This window comes from Lissotriton helveticus, chromosome 6 (assembly GCF_964261635.1).
Source record: "Lissotriton helveticus chromosome 6, aLisHel1.1, whole genome shotgun sequence".
NCBI classification, from domain to species: Eukaryota; Metazoa; Chordata; class Amphibia; order Caudata; family Salamandridae; genus Lissotriton; species Lissotriton helveticus.
In genome coordinates this window covers 1,111,577,843-1,111,601,331 of record NC_136067.1, presented here as the reverse complement: position 1 = coordinate 1,111,601,331, position 23,489 = coordinate 1,111,577,843, and the positions used below count along the sequence as shown (strand labels likewise).

General features: G+C 45.2%; 1 protein-coding gene across 2 annotated transcripts in view; it reads left to right on the top strand.

The window, feature by feature from the left end:
- Positions 1 to 21,775, top strand: part of RASGRP3 (RAS guanyl releasing protein 3) — a 672,488-nt gene extending 650,713 nt beyond the window's left edge. The window contains exons 16-17 of one of the 2 annotated variants that reach the window (XM_078648770.1): positions 3,541 to 3,908; positions 19,557 to 21,775. In XM_078648770.1, coding sequence (XP_078504896.1) covers positions 3,541 to 3,908; positions 19,557 to 19,589 — 401 coding nt within the window. In that variant the 3' untranslated portion in view covers positions 19,590 to 21,775. Of the gene's footprint in view, positions 1 to 3,540; positions 3,909 to 19,551 lie in introns of both variants that reach the window. The other variant, XM_078648769.1, reaches the window with a different exon arrangement.
- Positions 21,776 to 23,489: the final 1,714 nt, after the last annotated feature.

Here is a 23,489-nt window from a genome sequence, read left to right as displayed (position 1 = left end):
AGGAGATAGCGATGTTAGCGACTGTTTCCAGTCGCTAACATCTTGGCACGCCCACTTTGCATGTCATTAGTGATAAATATCACTGACATGCAAAGCGGGGCCCAAGATGGTCGCTATCTCCTATTAGCTGTCACTAACTGGTGTTAGCAACAGCTTGGTAATAGGGAGATAATTTTATCTCCGCTTTCTTGGCTTTTAAAGCCAAAAAAGCGGAGATAAACCCCCTTGATAATATGCCCCCAAATGTTTCGAAAAGGGGCACAACAAAGTAAAAAAAAAAATCCATAATTATGTATTTCTTTTGGTGTTCCCCTTTTAAATATTTTTGGAAGCACATTGTCTATGCTCAATGTGGCGTCATGAATTGTCAGTTATTGAGTCTAAGCTCTTGAATGTTCTTATCGCTGCCTGATTGAGACGACTTCTTGCTTGATGACAGCTGATTGGAGCAGGCGAGTCATGTGACTGAACAGCAGCACCTTCTCTGTTCACGCAAAATGTGACAATGGTACAGGTGATGTCAGTGGCGCAGCAAGAGGTCCATGGGTTCTAATGCCAGGAGGGGAAATGGTCCTCCTGTCCCAGTATGGGACGGAAAAACAACCATCATTTGGATGTAGAGGGGCCCCCGCAATCCTGTGCCACTGTACTTGCAGCACTGGTGATAGATACGCCCCCAGATCATTTCTAAAAAGTACAACCAACCAGGGCCTGCAAGGTTGGTTTTAGTGAGTCGAACGTCACCTGCAGATGTAATTGGAGAAAACGAATTTATCAATACCTCATTTGTATGCAATAAATGAATGCTTTTAAATGCAAAAGGCGGTAATTGTTTGTTTAAAAATAAAAAACTAAACTAAGGAACCATGGCTTTCAAGGCCTGCATTCAACGCCTCGCGTCGCAGGGGGTAGTAAGCGCTGTATACATTCTTTTGGTCTGTTTTCGATTTTAGACTATACGATGCTCTGAAACACAGTGGTTGGGGTCCACACAATATAAGATAATATATAAATAAACACAAGCTAGATCAACTGCAGCACTTCTTTCTAATGAACTACCCAAGTTAACATGAATTCAAAAAAATGTCTATGTTAGAAACATCTCAATCTTATCCCCCTTATATGCAACAATACCCCAAAGCTCCAACTTCCCCGTTAAAATAAAAATGCCAATGATTTTATATTGTTTTTTAGCGATTTAAAGTATTTCATAATATCTGCATTTAATTGATGTATACTTGTTTCTCTATTTTGTGTTGTTTTGAGATTTAAATCGCAGACATTGCTTAGTTTGTGGGTATCAGACTTCCTGTAGTGATTCTGCGAGTTCCATAGAAGTAAAAAGGTTAAGATAAGAACCAATGGACTTAGGAACATGCCCTTAATGATAAAGCAAATGGACTATTTGCTAGACATTTGGGAATTGAAGGAAGACAGAGCACCTACTTCTTGCTCCAGTCCAATGACACAACTGGAAGTTTCGTTCATATAAATATAGAAAACTACAAAATATCACTTCAACAGATACACACACCCAAAAGCACAAGTGGATATAATTTATTTAGGATTTTACTGGATATTAACAATTAATCTGGTCTCACAGAAATGATTATCAGCACCCCAGTCTCGCTGAACTTTTCCAGAAGTAGATCAGATCTTCAGGGGTGACGTTGCTTACTTATGCCAACATTGTTTTTCATTTCACATTTAGACTTTTTAAGATACAACAACACAGATACTGATTTATATCATTTCTTCATGATTTCTTTTTTTGTTTTTTGTTTTTTCAGTAACTTTCCGTCATCATATTTGTATCCATTTTGTATTTGATACAATCATATAAAGTGCATCATTTTGTAAAAAGGATTCATAATACAAAAAATAGAATTATATGCCTAACACAATTACATAACATATTGCCCCTTGGCTTATAAAAACACAACAATGCTATCAAAACTCCACTCACTCGAAGTCATTCACACAAATTCATACCCTTTCACACAGACCATATGTATCCAGTATCTGTACAAATCTTGATATCAAGGGTAGGAGAAACCTCTACCCTATTATTGAACCATAGAATGTTACATTAGGCTCCACGCAAGGTCAACGCGCGTTTCGGTGGGATTTCGACCACCTTCCTCAGGACCTATACAGATACATACACTTCAATTAGTCAAACAGCCAGGGGATCTGAAATCACACAAAAAAATTGTGTTGTGTAAATATACAAAATATCAATATTAAGCTCATTTTTCATATACATATTTAATTGAGCCAATTGACAGTCATACGGATACACCGCCCCCACTGAGTGGATACCTGCATCTGGTCACCTAAGCCCCATTCAATCTAAAAATTCCACCAACATCTTTTTCAAGGGAGCAATCACCCATAGAGTTTGAAAAAAAGAAGAAAGAAGAGAGTGGAAAGGCCCAAACTAAGACAAGTTCAGTAAAGTGTTAAAAAATTCCTACACTACTAGTTCACAAATGAATATTCTGTACAGAGGATGGAAACGGGTCACAGTTCCCTTCTTATTTATACCGTTCCATCAACTTACTTTTGACCTGTAATTTCTAATCCCAAATTAATGGTGCCGATATTTTCATCTGTTCGGGTTGTTCAAATATGGTTATTAACTCTGTTCCTAAAACACATGCAGGAAAACAAATTCTCAGGGGACTGTACTAGTTCCCTAGTATTATGAATTATTTTTACAAAATGATGCACTTTATATGATTGTACCTAATAAAAAAATTGATAAAAATATGATGACGGAAGTTACTGAAAGAAAAAAAAAAAAATCATGAAGAAATAAAGATATACTGAAGAAATGATATCAATCAGTATCTGTGTTGTTGTATCTTAAAAAGTCTAAATGTGAAATGAAAAACAATGTTGGAAAATTCAAAGTAGATAGGTCATGAGGGAATTTTTCTAGTGTTGTTTATCCTTTTCCCCTCTTTTCCCTGACCTCAAGTATTGTTAGAGGGGTCCCCTCCGTTATGTTGTTGCTTACTTATGCCTACATGAAGGAGGCAGGAAGCTTTGTTTACGAGTAGAGCCCTGCCCCAGTGAGTCCACCCTGAATATCCAGGTCTGGTTCACATTTTCTATGAGACTCCCAACGACTAGCCAAACAATAACAAATTCCAATCGTATTATTGCTCTAAACCGTTGTTTTAAAATTTGCAAATTAGTGCAAATTCCAATAGAAATTAACGTTTTGACGGTTTCAACCACTTGAAAAAATGTGCTTTGATTGTTCAAAGCATAATTGACCTTTTGAAATATAAAGTAATGTACTGTTTCATGAGCTGTGAATATGAATTAGGAATCTAGCAGAACAAACTGTATGCAAACGACAGTTTAATAACTAACAGCAAGCAATACCTACAAAAAAGAGCTATTTATGTTTTGTGTAATACTTAGTCGTGATTCCATTCCTGCTTGAGAATGTTGCATTGTATAATTAAAAGAAGTAAAAAAAATATAGAACTCTGAAAACTAAACGCTCTCCCGCCCCTTTGCCTGCAGCTCAAGATGGAGTCTTTGAATTTCCCACTGTGACGACAGAGAGCCGGGGCCTGGACAGTCGCGGCATCACCCTGGTCACGGGCTCCTCCAAGAAGATCTCTGTGCGCCTCCAGCGGGCCACCACAAGCCAGGCGACGCAGACTGAGCCTCTGTGGCACGAGCCGGGCTGGAGCGACTCCGGATCCCACACCTTTCCGAAAATGAAGAGCAAGTTTTCTGGAAAACTGGGCAAAAGTAAAGGTTTTGCCAAATGGGAAAATGAGAAGTCCAACATGCAAGCCAATGCCGACCTTGCTGTGATGCAGATTATAGACTGTGGTGTTGATCAGAATGTAACAGAATCAGGACAAGAGAAGCAGGAAGCTGAGGTTTGTTAAAAACACTAAAAACGTTTGCAGAATAGTAAAACATGACCAGGGTTTTGCAGACTTAGAAATACCTGTTTGTTAGATGTTATTTGCCATTTGTAGTTCTGGAGATTAAGGTGCTTAAAGAGTAATGAACACAGCTAGGGATAGAGATGGCTGCATGGCTTTGGGGAAGGCCGGGAGGATGGTGTAGAGTACCTTGACTATGTCGATGGTTTTTACTCATACAGGTCCCGCTATATGTCCTTACATTGCTTTGCTAGGTCAATCAATCAATCAGGGGTTTGTGAAGCGTGCTTCTCGCCCATGTGGGTCTCAAGGTGCAGGGACGTGCAGCTCCCGATCAGCCAAAGAGCTAGGTCTTGAGGCTCTTCCTGAAGGTGTGCAGATTGGAGGAACATCTGATGTTGAGCAGGAGCTTGTTCCAGGTCTTTACCGCAATGTAGGAGTAGGCATTGCCACCCGCTCTGGCTCTGCACATGCGTGGGGTTTTGGCAAGGGCGAGGTCAGTGATGTGGAGGTCTCTCTTGGGTACGTGGAAGAAGAATCTTTCATTGAGGTATGTATTCCTGTGTTGTGGAGGGATTTGTAGGCATAAGTGAGTAGCTTGAAGGTTACTCTCTTCTCAACGGTGAGCCAGTGGCGGTCTCGAAGGGTGAAGTGTTCATGTTGTGTGATGCCGAGGACGAGTCTGGCAGCTGTGTTCTGGATGGTTCTGGATGGTCTAGGTGCATTCCTCCCTTTATTTTGATGACCAAGTGTTCTTCAATCTGTTGATCCAATCATTCCCCAAATACTCCTGCTGCTTCTTTGTGGTACTTTGTTTGAGGACAGACGGCTGAACACTCCGGGGGATAATGGGAGGAATCTTCAGCTGCCATACACCATATTTTAGGAGTGCATAACAATTAATTTTGGAGGTTAGTCAGGCGAAAATTGCAGTATAGAAAGGTCTATGTGTTAGGGTTACTATATAGACATATAACGCAATAGCGGAGGTTGTAGAGCCTTCTTTTGGTTTGTGGGGCAAGAGTACAATTCAGCATGCAATCTCAACCAAGAGGCCCCACTTACAGGCGGCTAGGTTCCATTCTCCAGAGAGTTTATTTAAAGGGTAACTATTGCAACTAGGTAGAAATTTAATAAAACAACCAAGGCTTGCTTGGAATCCAGGTGGACAATGCATTTGGGGAGTACATCAACGTCCATCCTGCACCTCATTTGGCCCTTTGGCTCCCACACATCAATAAGGGAATGTATCATCTTTACTGCCATCTGAAGAGGCACATAGACTCGTCCAGGGGTTATTGTGGCTGCCAGGGTTCCACCTAGTTGAGACAGTGGCTCTGTAAGCAATAAGGCGAAAACTAATCATTTATGCAGATATTGGTGTCAGACACCCCTCTTGCCAAATATTTAGGTAGATCCTTAAGGGTCTATATTGGTTCAATCTAGACTCGCTGGTTGGGGAATGTATGGCATTTAGTAATGACAGTAACCAACTCTTTGCAAGAAAACAATCCCTCAGGAATCCAACACTTTCCCTGTGCCCTGTGTATTGGTAGTAGCCATTATTGTTGACTCAGTGTGTATCATCCACTTGCTGCCCACCATGGATCTGATAGTTTGATTTTTCATTTTATAAAGCCCTCGAATGACCTGAGGCGTCTTCATGCCGCTGCTATCATGACTGAGGAATGGAGGGTTTGCCAGATCTGCTGGGTCAGATCTGCCAAGCCCTCACCTTCCTTTTCTCTTCAATTCAACTTAAAGGATGGGCTGCACGATGCAGAGAGCCCAAGCGCATCTGGCTGCTGGCGAACAAAAAGGCCTGGCAGTCCAGCTTCTGGTCCCCATGGATCCTCCTGTCTTTCCGGCCAGCCTGAGGGTGCTGCAATACTAGGCTTGCTCCCTTCATGGATGATGATAATTCCCTGCCCATCTTTACTGCCATGGTGGGGCAGAGGTCAAATAGGTCTGGTCAAGGCGCTGAACCCATGAGTGCTGCTACGTTCTCTTGAGAGACCAGATCTTGACTTTTGCTGCCAACTAACTACATTACACATACCCTCACGCTCAAATGACCAGCCAGTCAGGTTGCAGTTGTTCTCCAAGTCATCCAAATATGCCACATCGCAGTAGCTCTTACATCATCCTTCCTTCAATCAATCAATCAGGGAATTGTAAGCACACTACTCACCCATGAGGGTCTCAAGGCGCTGAGGGGGGGGAGGGGTCCGCAGATCTGTTTAGCTGAAGAGCCAGGTCTTGAGGGTCTTCCTCAAGGTGTTCAGGGAGGGGGCGCGTCTGATGTCTGCCGGTAGCTCATTCCAGGTCTTGGCTGCAATGTTAGAGAAGGATCTTCCGCCTGCTCTGGCTCTGTGGATGCGCGAGGTTTCAGCCAGTGCGAGGTTGGAAGATCGGAGGTTTCTTTTGGGTACGTTGAAGTTGATTCTGTCATTGAGGTATTTGGGTCCGTTGTTGTGTAGGCATTTGTAGGCGTGAGTGAGGAATTTGAAAGTGACTCTTTACTCCACGGGGAGCCAGTGGAGACTTCGTAGGTGTTGACTGATGTGTTTGTGTCGGGGATGCCGAGGAGGAGTCTGGCAGCAGTGTTCTGTATTGTCTGGAGTTTGCGGAGTGGGACTTCTTGATGCCGGCGTAGAGTGCTTTCCATAGTCCAGTCTGCTGGTGATGAGTGGCGTGGGTGACTGTCTTCCTTGACTCAGGGGGGATCCACTTGAAGGTCTTGCGGAGGATGCGGAGGCTGTTGAAGCAGCTGGAGTTGATGGGCTTGACCTGTCGGTTCATGGTGAGTGATGAGTTGAGTACGATGCCAAGGTTTTTGGCGTGGTCTGAGGGGGTAGGTGGGCTTCCGAGGGCAGTCGGCCACCAGGGGCTGTCCCATGCGGAAGGGGTGGTACCGAGGACGAGGACTTCTGTCTTCTCAGCTTTGAGCTTCAGGCAGCTGTTGGTCATCCAGATTACGACGTCTTGCTTTCCTTTCTGGAAGTTGAGTTTGGCAGTGGTGGGGTCTTTGGTGAGGGAGAGGATGAGCTTGGTGTCGTCAGCGTTGGATACAATGTTGTGGCCGTGTTGTCGGACAATGGCTGCGAGGGGAGCCATGTAGATGTTGAAGAGGGTGGAGCTCAGGGATGAACCCTGTGGGACTCCGACTGATTTTTGGGGGGTCGAGAGGAAGGGTGGGAGTCTGATCCTTTGGCTTCTTTCGGTGAGGAATGATCGGATCCAGTCGTGGGCTGTTCCTTGTATGCCTGCATCGGGTAGTTTAGCGACAACTGTGCGGTGGGAGACGGTGTCAAAGGCCGCTGATAGGTCAAGTAGGATGAGGGCTGTGGAGTGTCCTTGGTCCAGGAGGGTGCGGATGTCGTCTGTGGTGGTGAGTAGGATGGTCTCTGTGCTGTGGTTGATTTGGAATCCGGATTGGGACGGGTCAAGGACGGCGTTCTCTTCAATTAATCGTGTCAGTTTCCTGTTGACTGTTTTCTCTGCCACTTTGGCTGCGAAGGGGAGGAGCGAGATGGGCCGATAGTTCTTGAGGTCAGTGGGGTCAGCTGTGGGCTTCTTGCACAGAGGTCTGACTTCTGCGTGCTTCCAGTCATCTGGGAAGGTGCCTGTTTTGAAGGTGGTGTTGATGGCGCGTTGTAGTTCGGGTGCGATGGCTGCCGCAGCTCTGTGGTAGATGTGAGGGGGCAGGGGTCAGTGGGGGCCCCCGAGTGGATGCTTTTCATGGTTGAAGCGGTGTCTTCGGCCGTGATCGGTGTCCAGTTGGAGATGGTGGCCTGGCTGGTGTTTCTGGGGGCCGGGGGGCCATTTGTGGCGCCTGGTGAATGGTCGATGAAGTTGTTGTAGAGGTTTTTGATCTTGAGGTGGAAATAGGTTCCAAGCTTGTCGCAGAGGTCTTGGGATGGGGTGATGTCTGTTGCTTCGCTGCGTGGGTTTGTGAATTCTTGCATGACACTGAAAAGTTCCTTGGAGTTTTTGGAATTGGCCAGGATTTTGCTGTGGATGAAGTTCCTCTTGGTGGCTCTGACCTGGTTATGGTAGTCCGTCATGGCGTCCTTGTAGGTGGTGTGGTTTTCGGTTGTCTTGGTGTTTCTCCAGTTCTTCTCCAGGCGTCTGCATGTGCGTCTGGCTTCTTGGAGAGCGTTGGTGAACCAAGCGACTTTCCTGGGTCATTGTCTGTCAGGGTTGCGTAGCAGGGCGAGCTTGTCTGTGCAGTCGGAGATCCAGGTGTGGGGTTCTCTGGCTGCGTCGTTTACGTCGGGTGCCCAGGTGTGGTTGTCTTGGGTGAGGGTGGAGTTAAGTTGCTCGTCGGTAACCTTGCTCCAGTTCCTTCGTGGTTGGTGTGGGGCTGGTTTGGGTGCCTTGGGTTTGTTGATGGCGAAGTGTACGCAGAGGTGGTCAGTCCATGGCGGGTGCGTTGTGTTGCTGAATTGGACGCTGTTTCCTGAGGCGAAGATGGGGTCGAGGGTGTGTCCTGCTCTGTGGATCGGTATGTTGACGAGTTGTTTAAGTCCGATGCTGGCGAGGTTGTCACGAAGGATAGTGGAGTTGGGGTTGCTGGGGTTGTCGAGGTGGAAGTTCAGGTCTCCAATGGGTATGTAGTTTGTTGAGGCGATGGCGTGGAGTGCGATGAAGTCGGTGATGGTAGTGGCGAAGGGTGTTCGGGGGCCGGGGGATCTGTAGACGAGGGTTCCTTGGAGTGTGGCTTTGGTGGTCGTCTGGATCTGGAAAGGCAGGTGTTCGGCAGAGGGGAAGGGTTCCTGGCGCTGGCCATGGTCGGGTCAAGGATGGGCGCAGACGGGCTTGTCTTTAGCGAGCCTTTGGCGCGCTGACGCAGCGGCCGCCATTAAGTAGGGGAGGTGTGAGGGAGGAGAAGCTGAGAGGTGGGAGCGCGTCAATTCCGGGGTGGGGGATTCACGGCGTGAATTCTGGTGGGAGGAAGGGCCGCAAGGGCAGCAGGAGCTAAAGGCGAAAGGAACAGGCAGGCACAAGAAAATAAGAACAGTGGTGGAATCAGAGCAGGACACAGATGGGCACAATAACAGTGGCACAACAGGGAAAAATTAAGGGAAAAAACAGCTGAGAAAGGTTATGGTGGTTGCAGGCAGTCTGGTCCCAGTTGGAGCGAGCAGCAGGCGCAGAAGCAGACAGCAGCCTCGAACCTCCCAAGGAGGAGGTCAGGGTCTGGAAGCAAGAGACGGCACAGAAGAGCTGCCGGGAGAGAGTGGACCTAGACCGAGGGTAGGAGCTACATTGTAGGAGCTACATTATCAGCTTCATCCTAGGCCTCAAAACACTTGCCTTTTCTGGTGCTCAGCATGCAGTGCACTTGCTGCTGTACTCACTCAAATATGCACACACAAACATGCCTGCAGAGAAGTTGGAACTTCATCACCATCTACCCACACAGACAAATGTCTGTGCCACTTACCATAGCTCTATATGGCATTGGCATTTGTCCTACCGTCAAACAGCAATGGGACCTGCCAAACCTCAAAAATTCTTTGTTATGCACTCCTAAAATATGGTGTATGCCGGGTGAAGATCGCACCACCAACCCCCAGAGTGGTCAGCCATCTGTCCTCCTATACCCGATGCCATGTATCTTCACATAAAGGCGAAAATTTACAAGCCCCATGCGTCATTTTTGCGCCGTCGTTGCTTCAGTTTTTGTGACTCAGCAGCAATGTAAAAATGTGGCCCAGTTACGTGACGCATCTAGGGAGATGCGTCACGTTGTAAAGCCATGCATCACATTATACCTGCGTCAGGTATATTGTTTGCAGGGTGGGCGTTCCCAACCAAAAATGCTTTATAGAAGTGGAGCAGTGAAATTTACAAGATTTCACTGCGCCACTCCTAGGACGCCACTGCGTCAACGCAGGCGTAAGGGATGACACAGCACAATGAGGATAGGCCTCAACATGCATTGCTGAAGTTGGGTCGTGCTTGCGACACGAATCCAGCAATGCGTAACTTTTGCGCCAACAGGTGCGTCAGAATTTCTGATGCATCTGTCAATCCTTGCACCATGGTGCGCCGTATTTACAAAACGGCGCATCCTTGGTGGCGCAAGGGTTTCTAGGGGTGGCGCAGGGAAAGTGATGCATCTCAACAGATGCTTCACTTTCTTGTAAATCTACCTCAAAGAATCTTGGGGCATATTATCAAGACAGGCGATAAAATTATCGGCGCTTTAGCGGCAGAAAACTGCCGCTAAAACGGCGATAATGGGATTGATAATATGCTCTATGGAATTCCAATTGAAGCCCATGTTAGATGTCCTTCACATCTAACATGGGCTTCAATTGGAATTCAGCTGCTAACTGCACTTTTACATCTTAAAGATCGCGAATGTGTTGACCTTTGTGTGTGTGTTTTTTTTAATGTTCTCAGCTGGGTATTTCCATCTCAGGCCGTGTTTATGTCATTCATGCAGTACTTTGTGAGAAACGTTGAGGAGGCGAAGATAGGCTCGAGTGTGTTTCTTAGATATCTCTATTTACCCTTTTACGTGCCTTAATCGCATATTTATGTGGTGCGATGGCAGTAGCGCGCCCACAAAAAGGAATGATCAAACCAAAGATAACAATCAGAGAAGGCAAAAAACACCCAAAGACGGCTCCGAGCCATCTGCAACCGTGTCACATGAAAACCACCTGGACAAATGCTAAACGTTTTTGTCGGAGGATGTGCTATATGAAGCTATGTTTTATGGAATAATGCTGCCATCTAGTGGTACATTTGCAGAAATGTTTGTTGTATAAAAAGATTAGTCTTGAGCCACAAAAAAGGCTTTTGTGTTTCGCGACTTTCTCTGTTCTTTTCTAGGGAGAAAAAGATCTTAGAAAACGATAGGGTGTGTTGTAAGAAGGGGATTGTTTCCCTGGGGAATATAAATATTGGGGCAGATTTATGAAGGCCTTGCGCCGCCGGTGCGTCACTTTATTTGACGCAACGGCGGCGCAAACAATGCGCCCTATTTACAACGTGACGCATCTAGGAGATGCGTCTCGTTGTAAAGCCCTGCGCCATCAGGAGGCTTTCCGGCGCAGGGTGGGCGTTCCGGGGCAGGTGCGCCTCGCAAAAGTGGCTGAGTGAAATCTATAAGATTTCACTCAGTCACTTTCAGGACAATGCTGCGTCAAAAGCCTGCGCCTGCTTGAAGCAGGCATAGGTCTTGACGCAGCATTGTGGAGATGGGGCCCCCCCGAGCCTTGCTGGAGCTGCGTCGCGCTTGCGACGCAGCTCCAGCACTGCGCCTCCTTTTCGGCACAGATGCGTCACGCATCTGTGCCGTTTTTGCCCCATGGTGCGCCGCATTGTAAATGCGGCGCACCATGGGTGGCGGAGCAGCGGCGCAGGATGACTGGCGCATCCCTGGGGATGCGCCAGTCATCATAAATCTGCCCCGAAGTGCTTATGACCAAGTTGGAAAGCTGTTTGTAGCTGGGCAGGGTAGTTATGCTTCTCACTGTTAAGAAATGTCTGCGGTCTATACGACCAATTTTTGTTTGCAATAGAGATGTTTCCTATTTAATTTGTTTCATACATATATATGATCAAGGTCTGAGTGGAGACCGAAACCCGTTGGGTAACGTCTTTGCTGTGAATTAAATAGATGAAATAAAAATTTCGTAAACCTGACTTCCTGGGAGTGCACCCGTTTATTGGGCTTCATTTATGAGAAATGAGGCATCGCTGCGTTGAGGTAGGGATGCGTCACTTCTCAGTGAGCACTCCTTGCGACATACATGATGCGTCATATTTAATGTATGACGCATCATGTCGCAAGGAGTTACAGATACGTCAGTATTTCTGACGTATCTGTATCAGTGGTCGAAGTGGGGGGGAAAAAAGTAGGGGAACTGTGGGCGGAGCATCAGGGGGTGGAAATAACGAGAGGATTGGGTCGGTGGGCGGAGTCAGAGGTGTAGCTAGAAGGAGCAAAACATACCAATTTTTAGAATATTTGGTATTTCACTGACCAGTTACACCGTAGAACGTTATTTAATGCAGCCAATAGATACACGTTTATTTGAGGATTAATATATGAATTATTGACATTAAAATACATTTACAATGTGGGTATTTTTTCAATCACAGAATGTCTCAAATACGCTTATAAGTGGAAACATAAGCCATTTGTCTCCGAGCCATGCAGTTTCTTTCATCAGCACTTCTCTTCCCTTTTTCAAACCATTTCTGAACGAAAGATTTTGGTTTAAATTCTATGACAGGAGACCCTACGTTATGGGGAGCACTATTGTTTATATCATTCTCTGCACCACGGTCAATACAAAATTGTAGACCTACATTTTGTATGTGCTTCACGCAACATGTCATGAAGCCAGCATTAGATACCTCTTATTTCCTGTTATTGTATCTAGACATAGCACACAAAAGTGAATATATACACCTAATACAACCCTGACATGTTGGTTTTGCAGATGCTTTAAGCAGTATGAGATACAACTATTATATTAGTAGTTGGTGTAATTACTACTCGAGGTAGTTAACATTGAGAATTGCAAATGTATCAACTCTGGAATTATCAGTGTAGGAAGCTGGCTCTGTGTACACTATACCTTACTTTGGTAAAGTATATACAGAGTCCAGTGGATCCCCAAAGGCTTACAAAGGTAAAAGTAGATAATACCTTACACTTTATTTGTGGTAGTGTGGGCGAGCAGTAATGCTTTATCGGAGGGTAGTGGTGAGCATTTATTGTACACACACAGGCAAGAAATGATAGCACACACTCAAAGAAGAAACTCAGACCAATTGTTTGTATAAAAACACTTCTCTTATTGTATTTTATTAAGCAGGACTTAGTCATGGAAAGTTGGTACAATGCTTAAAAACAGTTGTATTTACTTTTGGATTACTTTGTGATTACTTTTTAGGTTACATTTTCTACTTAATGTGATATACGTAGAAATCACACTGGGACATTTCCTAGACAAAGGTAAGTAAAACGCTTTTACATTAAAAACACAGTTACTTAGGTTTCCATACACACACAACTGAACATTGACATTTTTCAGAGAGAAACAGTCCATGCAATCCTATGGAGGAAATTTTGGTTATCGGTTTGCAGGTAAGTAATCGGTCTTGAGGGCCTAGTTTCAGGGGATAGAACAAGGAATCCCCCAGGGTCAAGAATGAACTCAAAAAGCACCCTCAGCGGCATGAGGGCAGCTGGGTGCAGAGTGTGATGTCCAATGTTAGCCTATGGGGCTAGGGGGGCCTTTGGTTGGTGGCTGCTCACGGGTAGGCTACTCGGTCTTGGGAGCCAAGCTCCTAGGGTTAAGGTCAGGGCTAAGGGGGTCCCAGGTCCGCACTAAGTCCACAACATGAGCAGTTGCCGGGGCGGCCGAGTACAGAGTGCTTAGGATGGGTCGGGAGCCCAATGCAATCCTATGGAGATTGCCTGTTTTGTTTTTTAGCTGCAGGCTCGGTCTAAGAAGTCTTCCAGGAGGAACGAACAGCTGGGAAGGTAAGTTTGAGGGCTCGGAGATGTAGGTCCACCTCAGGTCCTCTTCTCCAGGGTGCAGGGCAGCCGAATGTAGGGGTACCTTTAGAGGTCGGATTTCACCTTACCAGGCCACTCAAGGTTGCGGGGGGGGTCTCCGTACAGAGGCTGCAGGCAATGTCAGGGAGTCCTGGAGTGGTCAACCCATGGAGGATTTGGACTCTGGAGGGACCTTCCTGGGACTGGTGGGCTTCTTGGACTTGGGCCGAAGGCGACGGGTGGAGTGGTGGTTCCAGGCATCGGGTTTCTTTGTCTTCAGCAGGCTCAGATTCTTTCTTTGGGGATTCTTTTGAACAGAGTTGCTGTTCCCAGGATATCCTTTGTTGAAGGCAGGCAGTCCTCCCAGGGGTTCTGGAGGTCTCTGGCTGCAGTACAAGTATACTTCTGGCGCAAGACCTCTGGAAACTGCAGATGGGCTGGTAGGGCTGGGGCCAAGTCAGTTCCCCTCTGCTGTGCATCTTCTATCGTTCTTCTTCGTAGGTTGTGGGAATCTCGCTTCTGGGTCCAGGGCAGCCCCCAAATCACAGTATTTAGGGGGCATTTTAGGGGGTCTCAGACTAGTAAACAATAGGCTACTGACCTTGGGGTGACTGCACCCTTGGTGTGATCACCCCATATGGGGGAGTGGGCACAATCCCTAACCCTGATTGGAGAGGGCCTACCATCTGCAGGAAGGCAGGCACTGAAGAGTGGGCTTCACCCCGCCTCCCCCACTTGAGGGGTGGCGTTGGCAGAGGTGGGCACATCTTCTAGGCTGTCCTAATTTTGCCCGCCTGTCTTCCTGCCGAAAAGGAGGTGAGGCAGGAAGGGGGCCTGCTCCTGATAGCAGGAGAGGCTGGAGGTGGCGTTGCAAAGGCGGCAAGGCCTTTGAAGCTCCCCTGCCACAGATGGCTCTTCCTGACCTGTGGGAGGTGTGAACTCCTCCGTCCAGGAATCACTTTGTTTCTGGCCTCAGAGAGCGAAGGCTCCCACCCCAGGGGCCCAGAAACTTGTCTTGTGGTAGCAAGCTGGTGTCTACCAGCCAGGGAACCCACCAGAGGCCAGTTGTTTTTCCGGTGGCATCTCTAAGATGCCCTCTGAGTGTAATCTTGAATAAATCCCACACTGGCATCATTGTACCTTTCTGCACAAAAGAACCCTTTTTCTATGTGTGCTGCACATATAGAAAGAGGAAAAAACAGGGAGAAATAAAGATATTTCTCCTTTTTGTGCCTCCCTTGGGGAGGCATAATATTTTGATGCATTCTCAGGTTAACAAGTCCTTGAAAATATGGTAATGTGTCAAAAAGTATATAAGTTGAGTGGAAATACCCACTGCAATGCATTCCTTGTGCAGAGTAAGGCAAAGCAGCGATTTGCGCTGTGTTGTATTACTCCATATTTATGAAACCATTCAATGCCATGCAAAGTGGCATTGCGTGGCTTCATAAATATGATGTTCCATGGTGGAAGCATGACGCAAGGCCCTCGTAAATATGCCCATTAGTTTGGTGTGCGTGCAAATCATGCATTGCCGATCCCTGGTGAGTTGCCCTACTACTGCTGGAACAAGGCCAATGGAGGCACCAATGGGTAAGGCCGACTGGCCTCAAGTGTCCTGTAACCTCAATGACAATGTCTCTGTTCATCTAGGTTGTGCTGCTTTGTAGGCCCGCCTGCAAGACTGGAGGTGAACCTCAGTATAGATTGTGGCGGAGAGGCCTTCAAGGTTAACCCACACTGGCCTCCAATAGGGTCCACCTGCTGGTGCTAAGAGACCAGGGCTTCTATGATCTACGGTCCAGTGGGGAAATGTGCTCCCTCAGGATAGTGGTCTGGGTGACTGGTCATAATGCCTGATCCTGGTTCCCCAGTTCCAAATTTGGTAGCTCTGGTCACAGTTCAACATTCTCTCCCCCCTGAACACCTGTCTGCCCCACTGAGGGAAACATGCACTGCCTTCAGTTACAACCCAATTGTGCCCTGTTATAAACGCCTAGATGTGACTCAATTCAATTTATGCACCGCCTAGAAAAAATAACAACATCCTGGAAAAAGCAAAGACTTATAGGGAATACAAGATTTTGTAAAGCATGCGAAATATAAGCATGAACAACATGGTTACCTTAACTCTTTGATTAACAAAAGCAGACGGCCAGCAGTAGCCTACTGTCTGACGTTTGTGATAGAGTGGCACCTCATAGGTTTATTAATAAAACCCTCACACACCAACCTGGTTGGTGTCATGCTTCATCATCGGGTTCCAGCCAGGCAGCCGAATGCTACCTGGCTGTGCTGCGACACCTGGTTTACAGTGGAGCGGGTTGTTTTTTGAGGTGGTGTGATGTGCAAATATGTGTGTGAGTTTACTATTAAAAATACCTCCAGTGTACTACCATATATTTTTATTCTTGGAGCCCTGGGGTATGATTAAAATTACAATAGAGAGTAGACAGTATATTCCAGTTACTATGTGTAGCTGCGAATGGTGTCAGTTGGTCGACATGTTTCAGCCCTGTGAAAAAATGGGCGGGCTTTCTTCAGGACCTCTCCAAAAAATGAATGTAAGTGCAGGAATTAGTGAGTGGTAAAAAATTACCACGTGTATGGCATATTCACACTCGCGCTAAGGAGTGTATATCATGCTTAGAGGACTGCCCGTTTAGTGTCCTCTAAAAATGTGTAATACATATGTCCAGTGATAGATTTTCTAATCTTGTCCCGGGGTGTGGGGGAGTAACGGAGGGGTAAAGTTGCCTCCTAGTAACAATTTGTGCATTGAAACGCTCACGCTGAATAACCTGTTTTGCTTCCCCTTAACTCTTTAACACTCACTGTTCAGAAATCAATGAGTGTTTTTTGCCAAAAACATTGAGGACGCGAATACAGGCTACTCCGGTGTCCCTTATTTGCTCTTGTGGACAGCAAGGAAGGGGTTAAGTAGGGCTCAGAAGATAAAGGGACTCTTCAGGAAAATCTGATCTTCCTCACAGAAACCCACAATGGCTTCTCCACATTCATGTCAGCCAGCCAGCTGCTCAAACATCGAGATTATGTATTCAAGTGTCCTGCAAAGGATACCTTTTGAAGTGTCTGGCTTGGCTAACTCTCCTTCGCACAAAAAACTTTAGTTCTTGAGAGTAAAAGGCAAAAATGTTATTTTCATTTGGGAAGTGAAGGATACATCTAAATTTGGGGGGTGACACTATAGTATGTTATTGATGCTGAAAAGCGTTGCTAAAACAATTCACAAACCTAAGAGGTCCCAACGCAAGACCCATTGGCTTTGCTAATGCTTGTTTAGATATCTAATTTGCTAAATCTGGCACTTTTAATTTGGTGCCAGACAGGGCTGAACTGGAAACCCAAAGCAGTCCTAGCAAAGAGGTCTGAAAGACAAGACCAATTGGCTTTGCCACTGCTTGTTTTTATATCTGATTTGCTAAATGGGGCACTTTAATTTGGTGCCACACAAGTCTGAACTGATAACCCAGCGCAGCCCTGGCACTTTGTCCATCCCCTGTACGGTGTGTCGCGAGCCTGACCACTATAAAGGGGACAGGGGAAGAGTGTGTTCTCTAGCCAAGAAAATTTAGAAAAAATTACATAAAGTGTGCATTCTACAACACATTTTTATTATATATTCAATTGTATTGGCATTTAGAGCACAGTAAATGATAATCTTACAGTGAACCAGGATACGACAATCTTGTTGGGGCTCTTCAATGTTTCCCTCACTATCACCCTCCAACACTGCCCCTCATCTCTCCATAGCCGCTCTCAAGTGTATTTAATTTGTTTTATGTAGCACCTCTCATAACAGTGTAGCTTTGCGCGATAGGGAGGGAGCAAGAGAACGCCATATTTTCAGAGATATGGCTCACTCTTTCCCTTTCCCCTGCGCCGGCGTTCATTACAGCTGCCCTGCGCCACACACACACCTTAGCTCCATAGCGCTTGGGTGTGTGAGTGAGTGCAGCATAGGTTTTGTACAGGAAGGGTACCCTTCCTGTACAAAATACGATGCCCAGACACATGCAACCTTTTTCCCACTTTGTATGCGTGCTGCACAGTGCAGCACACATACAAAGTCGGAAAAGGAGGGAGAAAATAAAGCATTTCTCCTTCCGCACGCCTACTTGAAAAAGGCGCAGTTTTCTCACGCTAAACCCAATCTAATTCATTTAGTAAATTGGGTGTAGCGTGAGAAACCCTGGGTGGGGGCCTGTGAACACCCATGCTCCACCCTTGATACGCAACCATGATGCTAAGTAATGCGAAGAAGCGCAATGCGCAGCTTCGCATAACTTTTCCGTTATTTACAGCGCTAAACAAGTTTAGCGCTAAAAAGTAAATTGGGAAAAAAAGATTTTGCGTCACTTTTGTGATGCAAACAGTTCAAAATCTTTGTAAATCTCCCCCTTAGTGTGCTGGACTGCCCTGCTGGTTTTGTTACTGTGGGACAGTTTTGCAGCCCCAGTAACAAAAACAGCCTCCCACTCCTCCAGCCTCCATCCCGATGCCCATTAACCGCATGCGCGCTAGCGGGTTTTCCCGCTGCGCGCTGGATTTTTTAAAAACCTGCGTTACGTGACAAAGCCAGCTTGTCATGCGCGTAGCGCAGGTAACGCCCATGACGAGCTGGCTTTGTCATGCGCACTGAAGGGGTTAAGCCAGTCAGGCCTTGGTGCCTGGGCCTATTTGTTTTCACAGTCGGACCCTGGATGGGGTCAACAAGGGGCTCTGGTGCTCGGGTGCCTCAGAACTGGACACCTCGGGTTGCTTTAAAGTTGTATCCTTAAAAATGGTAAACAGTATTTTTAAAATTACCACATCCCTAAAAACAGAGCAGCAGTACACAATCTATCAGATAAAATAAGGAAGAGATTAAACGTTTTTTACAGCTTTTTTTTTTTTTTTTTAAAGCACCAAGGTTAGGGAACAGTCTGCCACAAATTCCACCTTGGAGTCCTCTTCCTTTTCTTTTGGCGTCGTCAGTCTGGGTGAGGGCGGGCCGCCGATGCATCCTGAGGTGACAAATGGTATTAGTCACAGTGGGTTGCAGGCAGGTAGCATCGTCTAATTGAGATGTAAATCATTGCAGCAGCAGGGGCATCATTGGAAGCCACTTGCTCATGCTGCTGGACGGCTCCTACAGTGTTCCTGGGCAGGCCCCTTCCCACAGACACAGAGGGGAAGGGGGAGGAGGTCCCACAACTGCCAAGGCCGTTCTCAATGTGCACCAAGCAGGGCTCCAATATTTTTCAAGTGCGGACCATTCCCGCCGTCCTGGGACGCATTTTAAAAATAATGAAGTAGGGGAACGGACTTAGTTAAATTAAAAAAGTAGGGGCACGCCGTGCCCTTCCGATCCCATCCACTTCTAACACTGATCTGTTTGTGCAAAAGTGACGCATTGCTGGAGTGTGTCACAAAAGCGACGCAACTCCTGCAATGCGTCCTATCACATGGGGCAAGCCCCATGTGAAAGGGCCTGCGTCAACCTTACGCCTGCTGTGAGGCAGGCGCAAGATTTTGACGCGACGGCGTCCTAGAAGTGACGCAGTAAAATCTCATAGATTTCACTGCGTCACTTCTACAAGGCTTTTTGCGGGGGAACGCCCCCTCTGCATACATTATACCTGACGCAGGTATAATGTAGCGCAGGGGTTTACAAAGTGACACATCTGCTGAGATGCGTCCCTTTGTAAAGAGTGCGCAACAGGAGGCATGTTTTATGCCGCCGATGCGTCATAAAAAGTGACGCATCGGCAGCGCAAAACTGACGCAAGGCCTCATAAATGAGGCGCCAGGTGTCTTTCACACTACTTTTGAAAAAAATAAATATATATATATATATATATATATACATACCATACATACATACATACATACAGAGAGAGAGAATATTAACGTGGCTCATCACCTTACTTAGAAAAATCTACTTACACACGAACAGGGAGCATTGATAGCTAATCTAGTGACACCAAGAACTGAGGACTAACCATCACACATAAGCTTAGACATGTGTTCTTTTGCTAACATCAGAAGATGTTGACTGAAAAAGTAAAGTTAAGGTATTAAAGTGAATTTCTCTTGCAGGGCAGCTGAACTCAGTGAGCCAAGAGCAGTCGCCCTGAAGGAAACACTGGGAATCCTGAGACTTTTTCCGAGTTGAGACGGCGCAGCATTTCACCCACAATGCACTTTTAGGTGGGTGGCCTGATCACTGAAGACAATACTTGTAGGTCTCGCTTTCAGGGACAGAAGACTTGATCGACCAAATGAAAGAGAAACAGAGTGTGCTGATCCAACATCTAGATCCAGAATATGTTCTCTATATTCATGGCCGCTGTTACTGCTTGATGGGGATGATGTGATGAACTATCTTCTTACAAAGCACAGTGGAATCCATTACAGACACAATGAAAGAGGTATTTTTAATCTGCACTGCTACAAGGACCTGGTCTCGCTTCGGTGCATTGACAAGATGTTTGTGAAGGACCTTGTGGTTTTGGACAAGCTGTTTATGAGTGGTTACCTCGGTAGTCCCTTCAGAGCATTTGATGGAAGGCCTGTTGACTTAACGTTCTGCTTAACGTGATCAAACTCTTTAAATCTTGTATGCCAGACCACACGATGTAGCCTTGTCATTGGATGGTTACTACACCTACATGCGAGACGTGTATGGGCTGCCTTCTTCACAACTACTCTCCATTGCTGAAGGCTTCCAACAAACCCTCAGGCTTCAAATGGACAATGTAACAGTCTCTAGCAATAGGCAGATACTACAGCAAGACCTGTAAATAAGCTATAACCCCAACGTATGCACTGCTAACCTATTTGGTGAGACTTGTGCCTAATGCTAAAATGTTTTCCAGCAACCATGTATCAACTATTGATCAATGTTATCTTAACAGTTTAAATCATTTTCTTTATTGGTTGCTAATGTAATATTTTGAATGACTTTCATCAAAATTCACCTTGTGGGTGCACACTCTCTACATGCTTGCATTCGAGATGCAATTTGAACACTGGCCAATTCAAACAAAAATACTACAAGAGAAAAGACACGTTGTGCAAACTTTGAAACAGTTTTTGTTCTTGTAAAACTGCTTGTCCTCCTAAAACACAGTAGGCTCGATTCTAGGAAAGCTACGCCCATTGACATAAGCCTATGATTGTAATAGTTTTAAAATTCTTTTGGGATTTAGAGGATTCTAGAGGTGCCTTTCGGGAAGTTGCAACAGTCACAGGTTCCCAGGAGTAGTTCTTTTGTTTATGTTTTGTGAACTCCAGGTTACTGTGGAAGAAGTTGTGCATTCATAAATGAAGGTGGTGTATACTTATACATGCGTAAATATGGTACCCAAGTTTAAGTATACGTCAAACATTAATTTAGTTTCTCAACCTAAAAAAGATTTTCCTTTTGGGGGAAAATCCCTCACTAGCAACGATGGGGGAAGTATTTCCTCCTCACTCCCACCCTGGGTGTGGATGTACACATGGCCTTGACAGATGAATATATCCAACCCCATCCAGGATGCAATGTGTCTGGCAAATGTTTCTGAATACCCACAAGTGTATATTTTGTGGATGCCCCATCTCAGACAGACATCATTGCCATGGAATGTCACACAGCCCATCCCTGGAAACAAATGTACTCATAAGTAAAACTGAAACATACTGCTCTAATATTACAGGTGAGCAAATTCATTTAAAAGAGTAAATTGAGTTATCTGCACAACTGAGTTCCACTTAGCTCTGCAAATTTATGAATTCAGTCCAAGAAAGCTAACTGCCACTCAAGAACTTTATATTGTTGCTGGATGTATGTAAGTCTGTGTGTGCATATATACATATGTGTATGTATGTATGTGTGTGTATATATATATATATATATATATATATATATATATATATATATATATATATATACACACACACATATATTAACATGTAAAGAGAAAGCAAGTGAAAAAGATAGAGTGGGGAGAAGAACGTGAGAAGTGAGAGGGAGCGATCGAAAGAAAGAGTGCATAATGGGCAACCAGGTAGAATCTTGTTAAATCGGATTTGTATGCATGGGCCCAGTTGTTCGGTCTGCAAACAGACTGTAACATGGGAAGGTGAGTAGGTGAGGTCATGATTTCTCTAGTTAGACTATACTGTGGCAAAAACATTGACATTTGCACTGCAGTGATAATTGTATGAATGCAGATGAGTTAATACACTGTATTTATTGCGGCACATTTACTTTCACTGGCATGGCATAAATAATATTCAAGGTGTATATTAATTGTCTTAGTGTCTAACTGCACTGTTAGTAGGAAAGCCAAGCAATAGAGGGGGTCATTTTATCTAGCCCTATCAGATGTGTAATTGATATTTATTTACACAATACACCTTGAGTAGCAGGCTCTACCCTAAGGTGATTGTCAGAATTAGAATGCTCGAAGTTTAACATTAATAATATAGACTGGTGCTAGGATGGGTGACTGAATTAGCCTTTTTTTAGATAAAAAACCGCGACAAGGACATAAGATGTGCCCAAAAACAGCATGCAATAGTGTGAGGCGAGTACAAAAACAAATACTGCCTGCACAACCTGTGCCTTAGCCATAGGACCATTGCTCTGGTCAATGATATTCTCCCACTTCTGTATGTTAAAGTCTGCTATGATGACTGTTGAATGCATCACTCTTTCTTGTACTGTCTTCTTGTTTTTATCTCCTTGATTGTGTTTAATCGTCATGCTTTAGGTCAAATTAATTTCGTAATAAAAACGGAAGAGCCAAACAAAGCAATAAAGAGAGAGTGCCAGTCAGTTTGTCTTTGGATGAGCTTTGGGAACAGTGTTATTTTTATTTATGTTGTGTTTGTTTTATGAAAACAATGTGGGATGTAAAGAATTTACCAAGGGATGGTTTTAACCATTCGCCACACACAGAGGTTTCACAACTCAAAAGGCCATCAATTGATCAACACCAAGACCTTTCCTGAGAAGAGGTTTCAATATTCTCACTTACATGGACTTTATCACCATATTTGAGTTAATTTTACCACTAATGGCCTTTTCTTGGTGGAGGAGTCGGTGAAATGCTATCATTGAATATTCATATACAGAATATTAAAACCAAAGCTCGCAGCTCAGACCGGTTTTAAACACTGGATGTCAGAAAATTGTATTTATCTAATGCGCTGAATCCACACATCATGAAAATAAACAATTCCATCAGTACTTATGTTTGTCAATTTTGTAAGGGATGTAGTTCTGTGGTTTTATTGTCATGTCTGTGGTGCTGCTTGCTTACGATTGTATGTTTAAAAATGATTATGGGCCCTAATCTTGAAGGTATTTTCGGTCATAAGCGTACAGTTTTTTTTGTGAAAATTTCATTATTATAACCAATAAGTGATACAGTCATACAATTATCTCGTCATCAAATTGGCATACTTTAAAAAAATTATACATCCGACTGCACATTTATTGACTTATCTTCCATTTTTCTTATTGTAGATCACCCTTCTGCTGACAACTCCCCCCCACCCGGTCTCCTTTAGCACTTTTCAGTTCGCACACATTTTTATCCTCTTGACAAAGTCAAACATCTCCATACATCTGAGTATTGTACACTATATGTTAAACATCTCTGCTCTCTGCGTACGTGGTGTCTCTCGTGCAGGCTCCGCCTTCCTTCTGCCTCGCTGTGCCATCGCTCTCCCCAGCTAGCATAATGACAATATATTGCAATGCAAACACATATCTCATTGCGGGCAGGCCAGTGCCTTATACCTTATATCACTAGTCTTGGAATGAGTCAGGACATGCCTCAAAGTCTGCTAACATTGTGTCCCATTCTAGTGAGATGTGCGTTTTCCTTAGACCTCTTCTTTCCTCCCTTCGTAGTTCCATCCCTCCTGCCCTTTCCCACGCATCATCTCACTATGCCAGCCCTCCACATCCGGAGGTCCTGCCGACTTCCAGCGCATCGTTATTAACCTCTTCCCAAGCAGCAATGCCAGATCAGCGAAGCGGG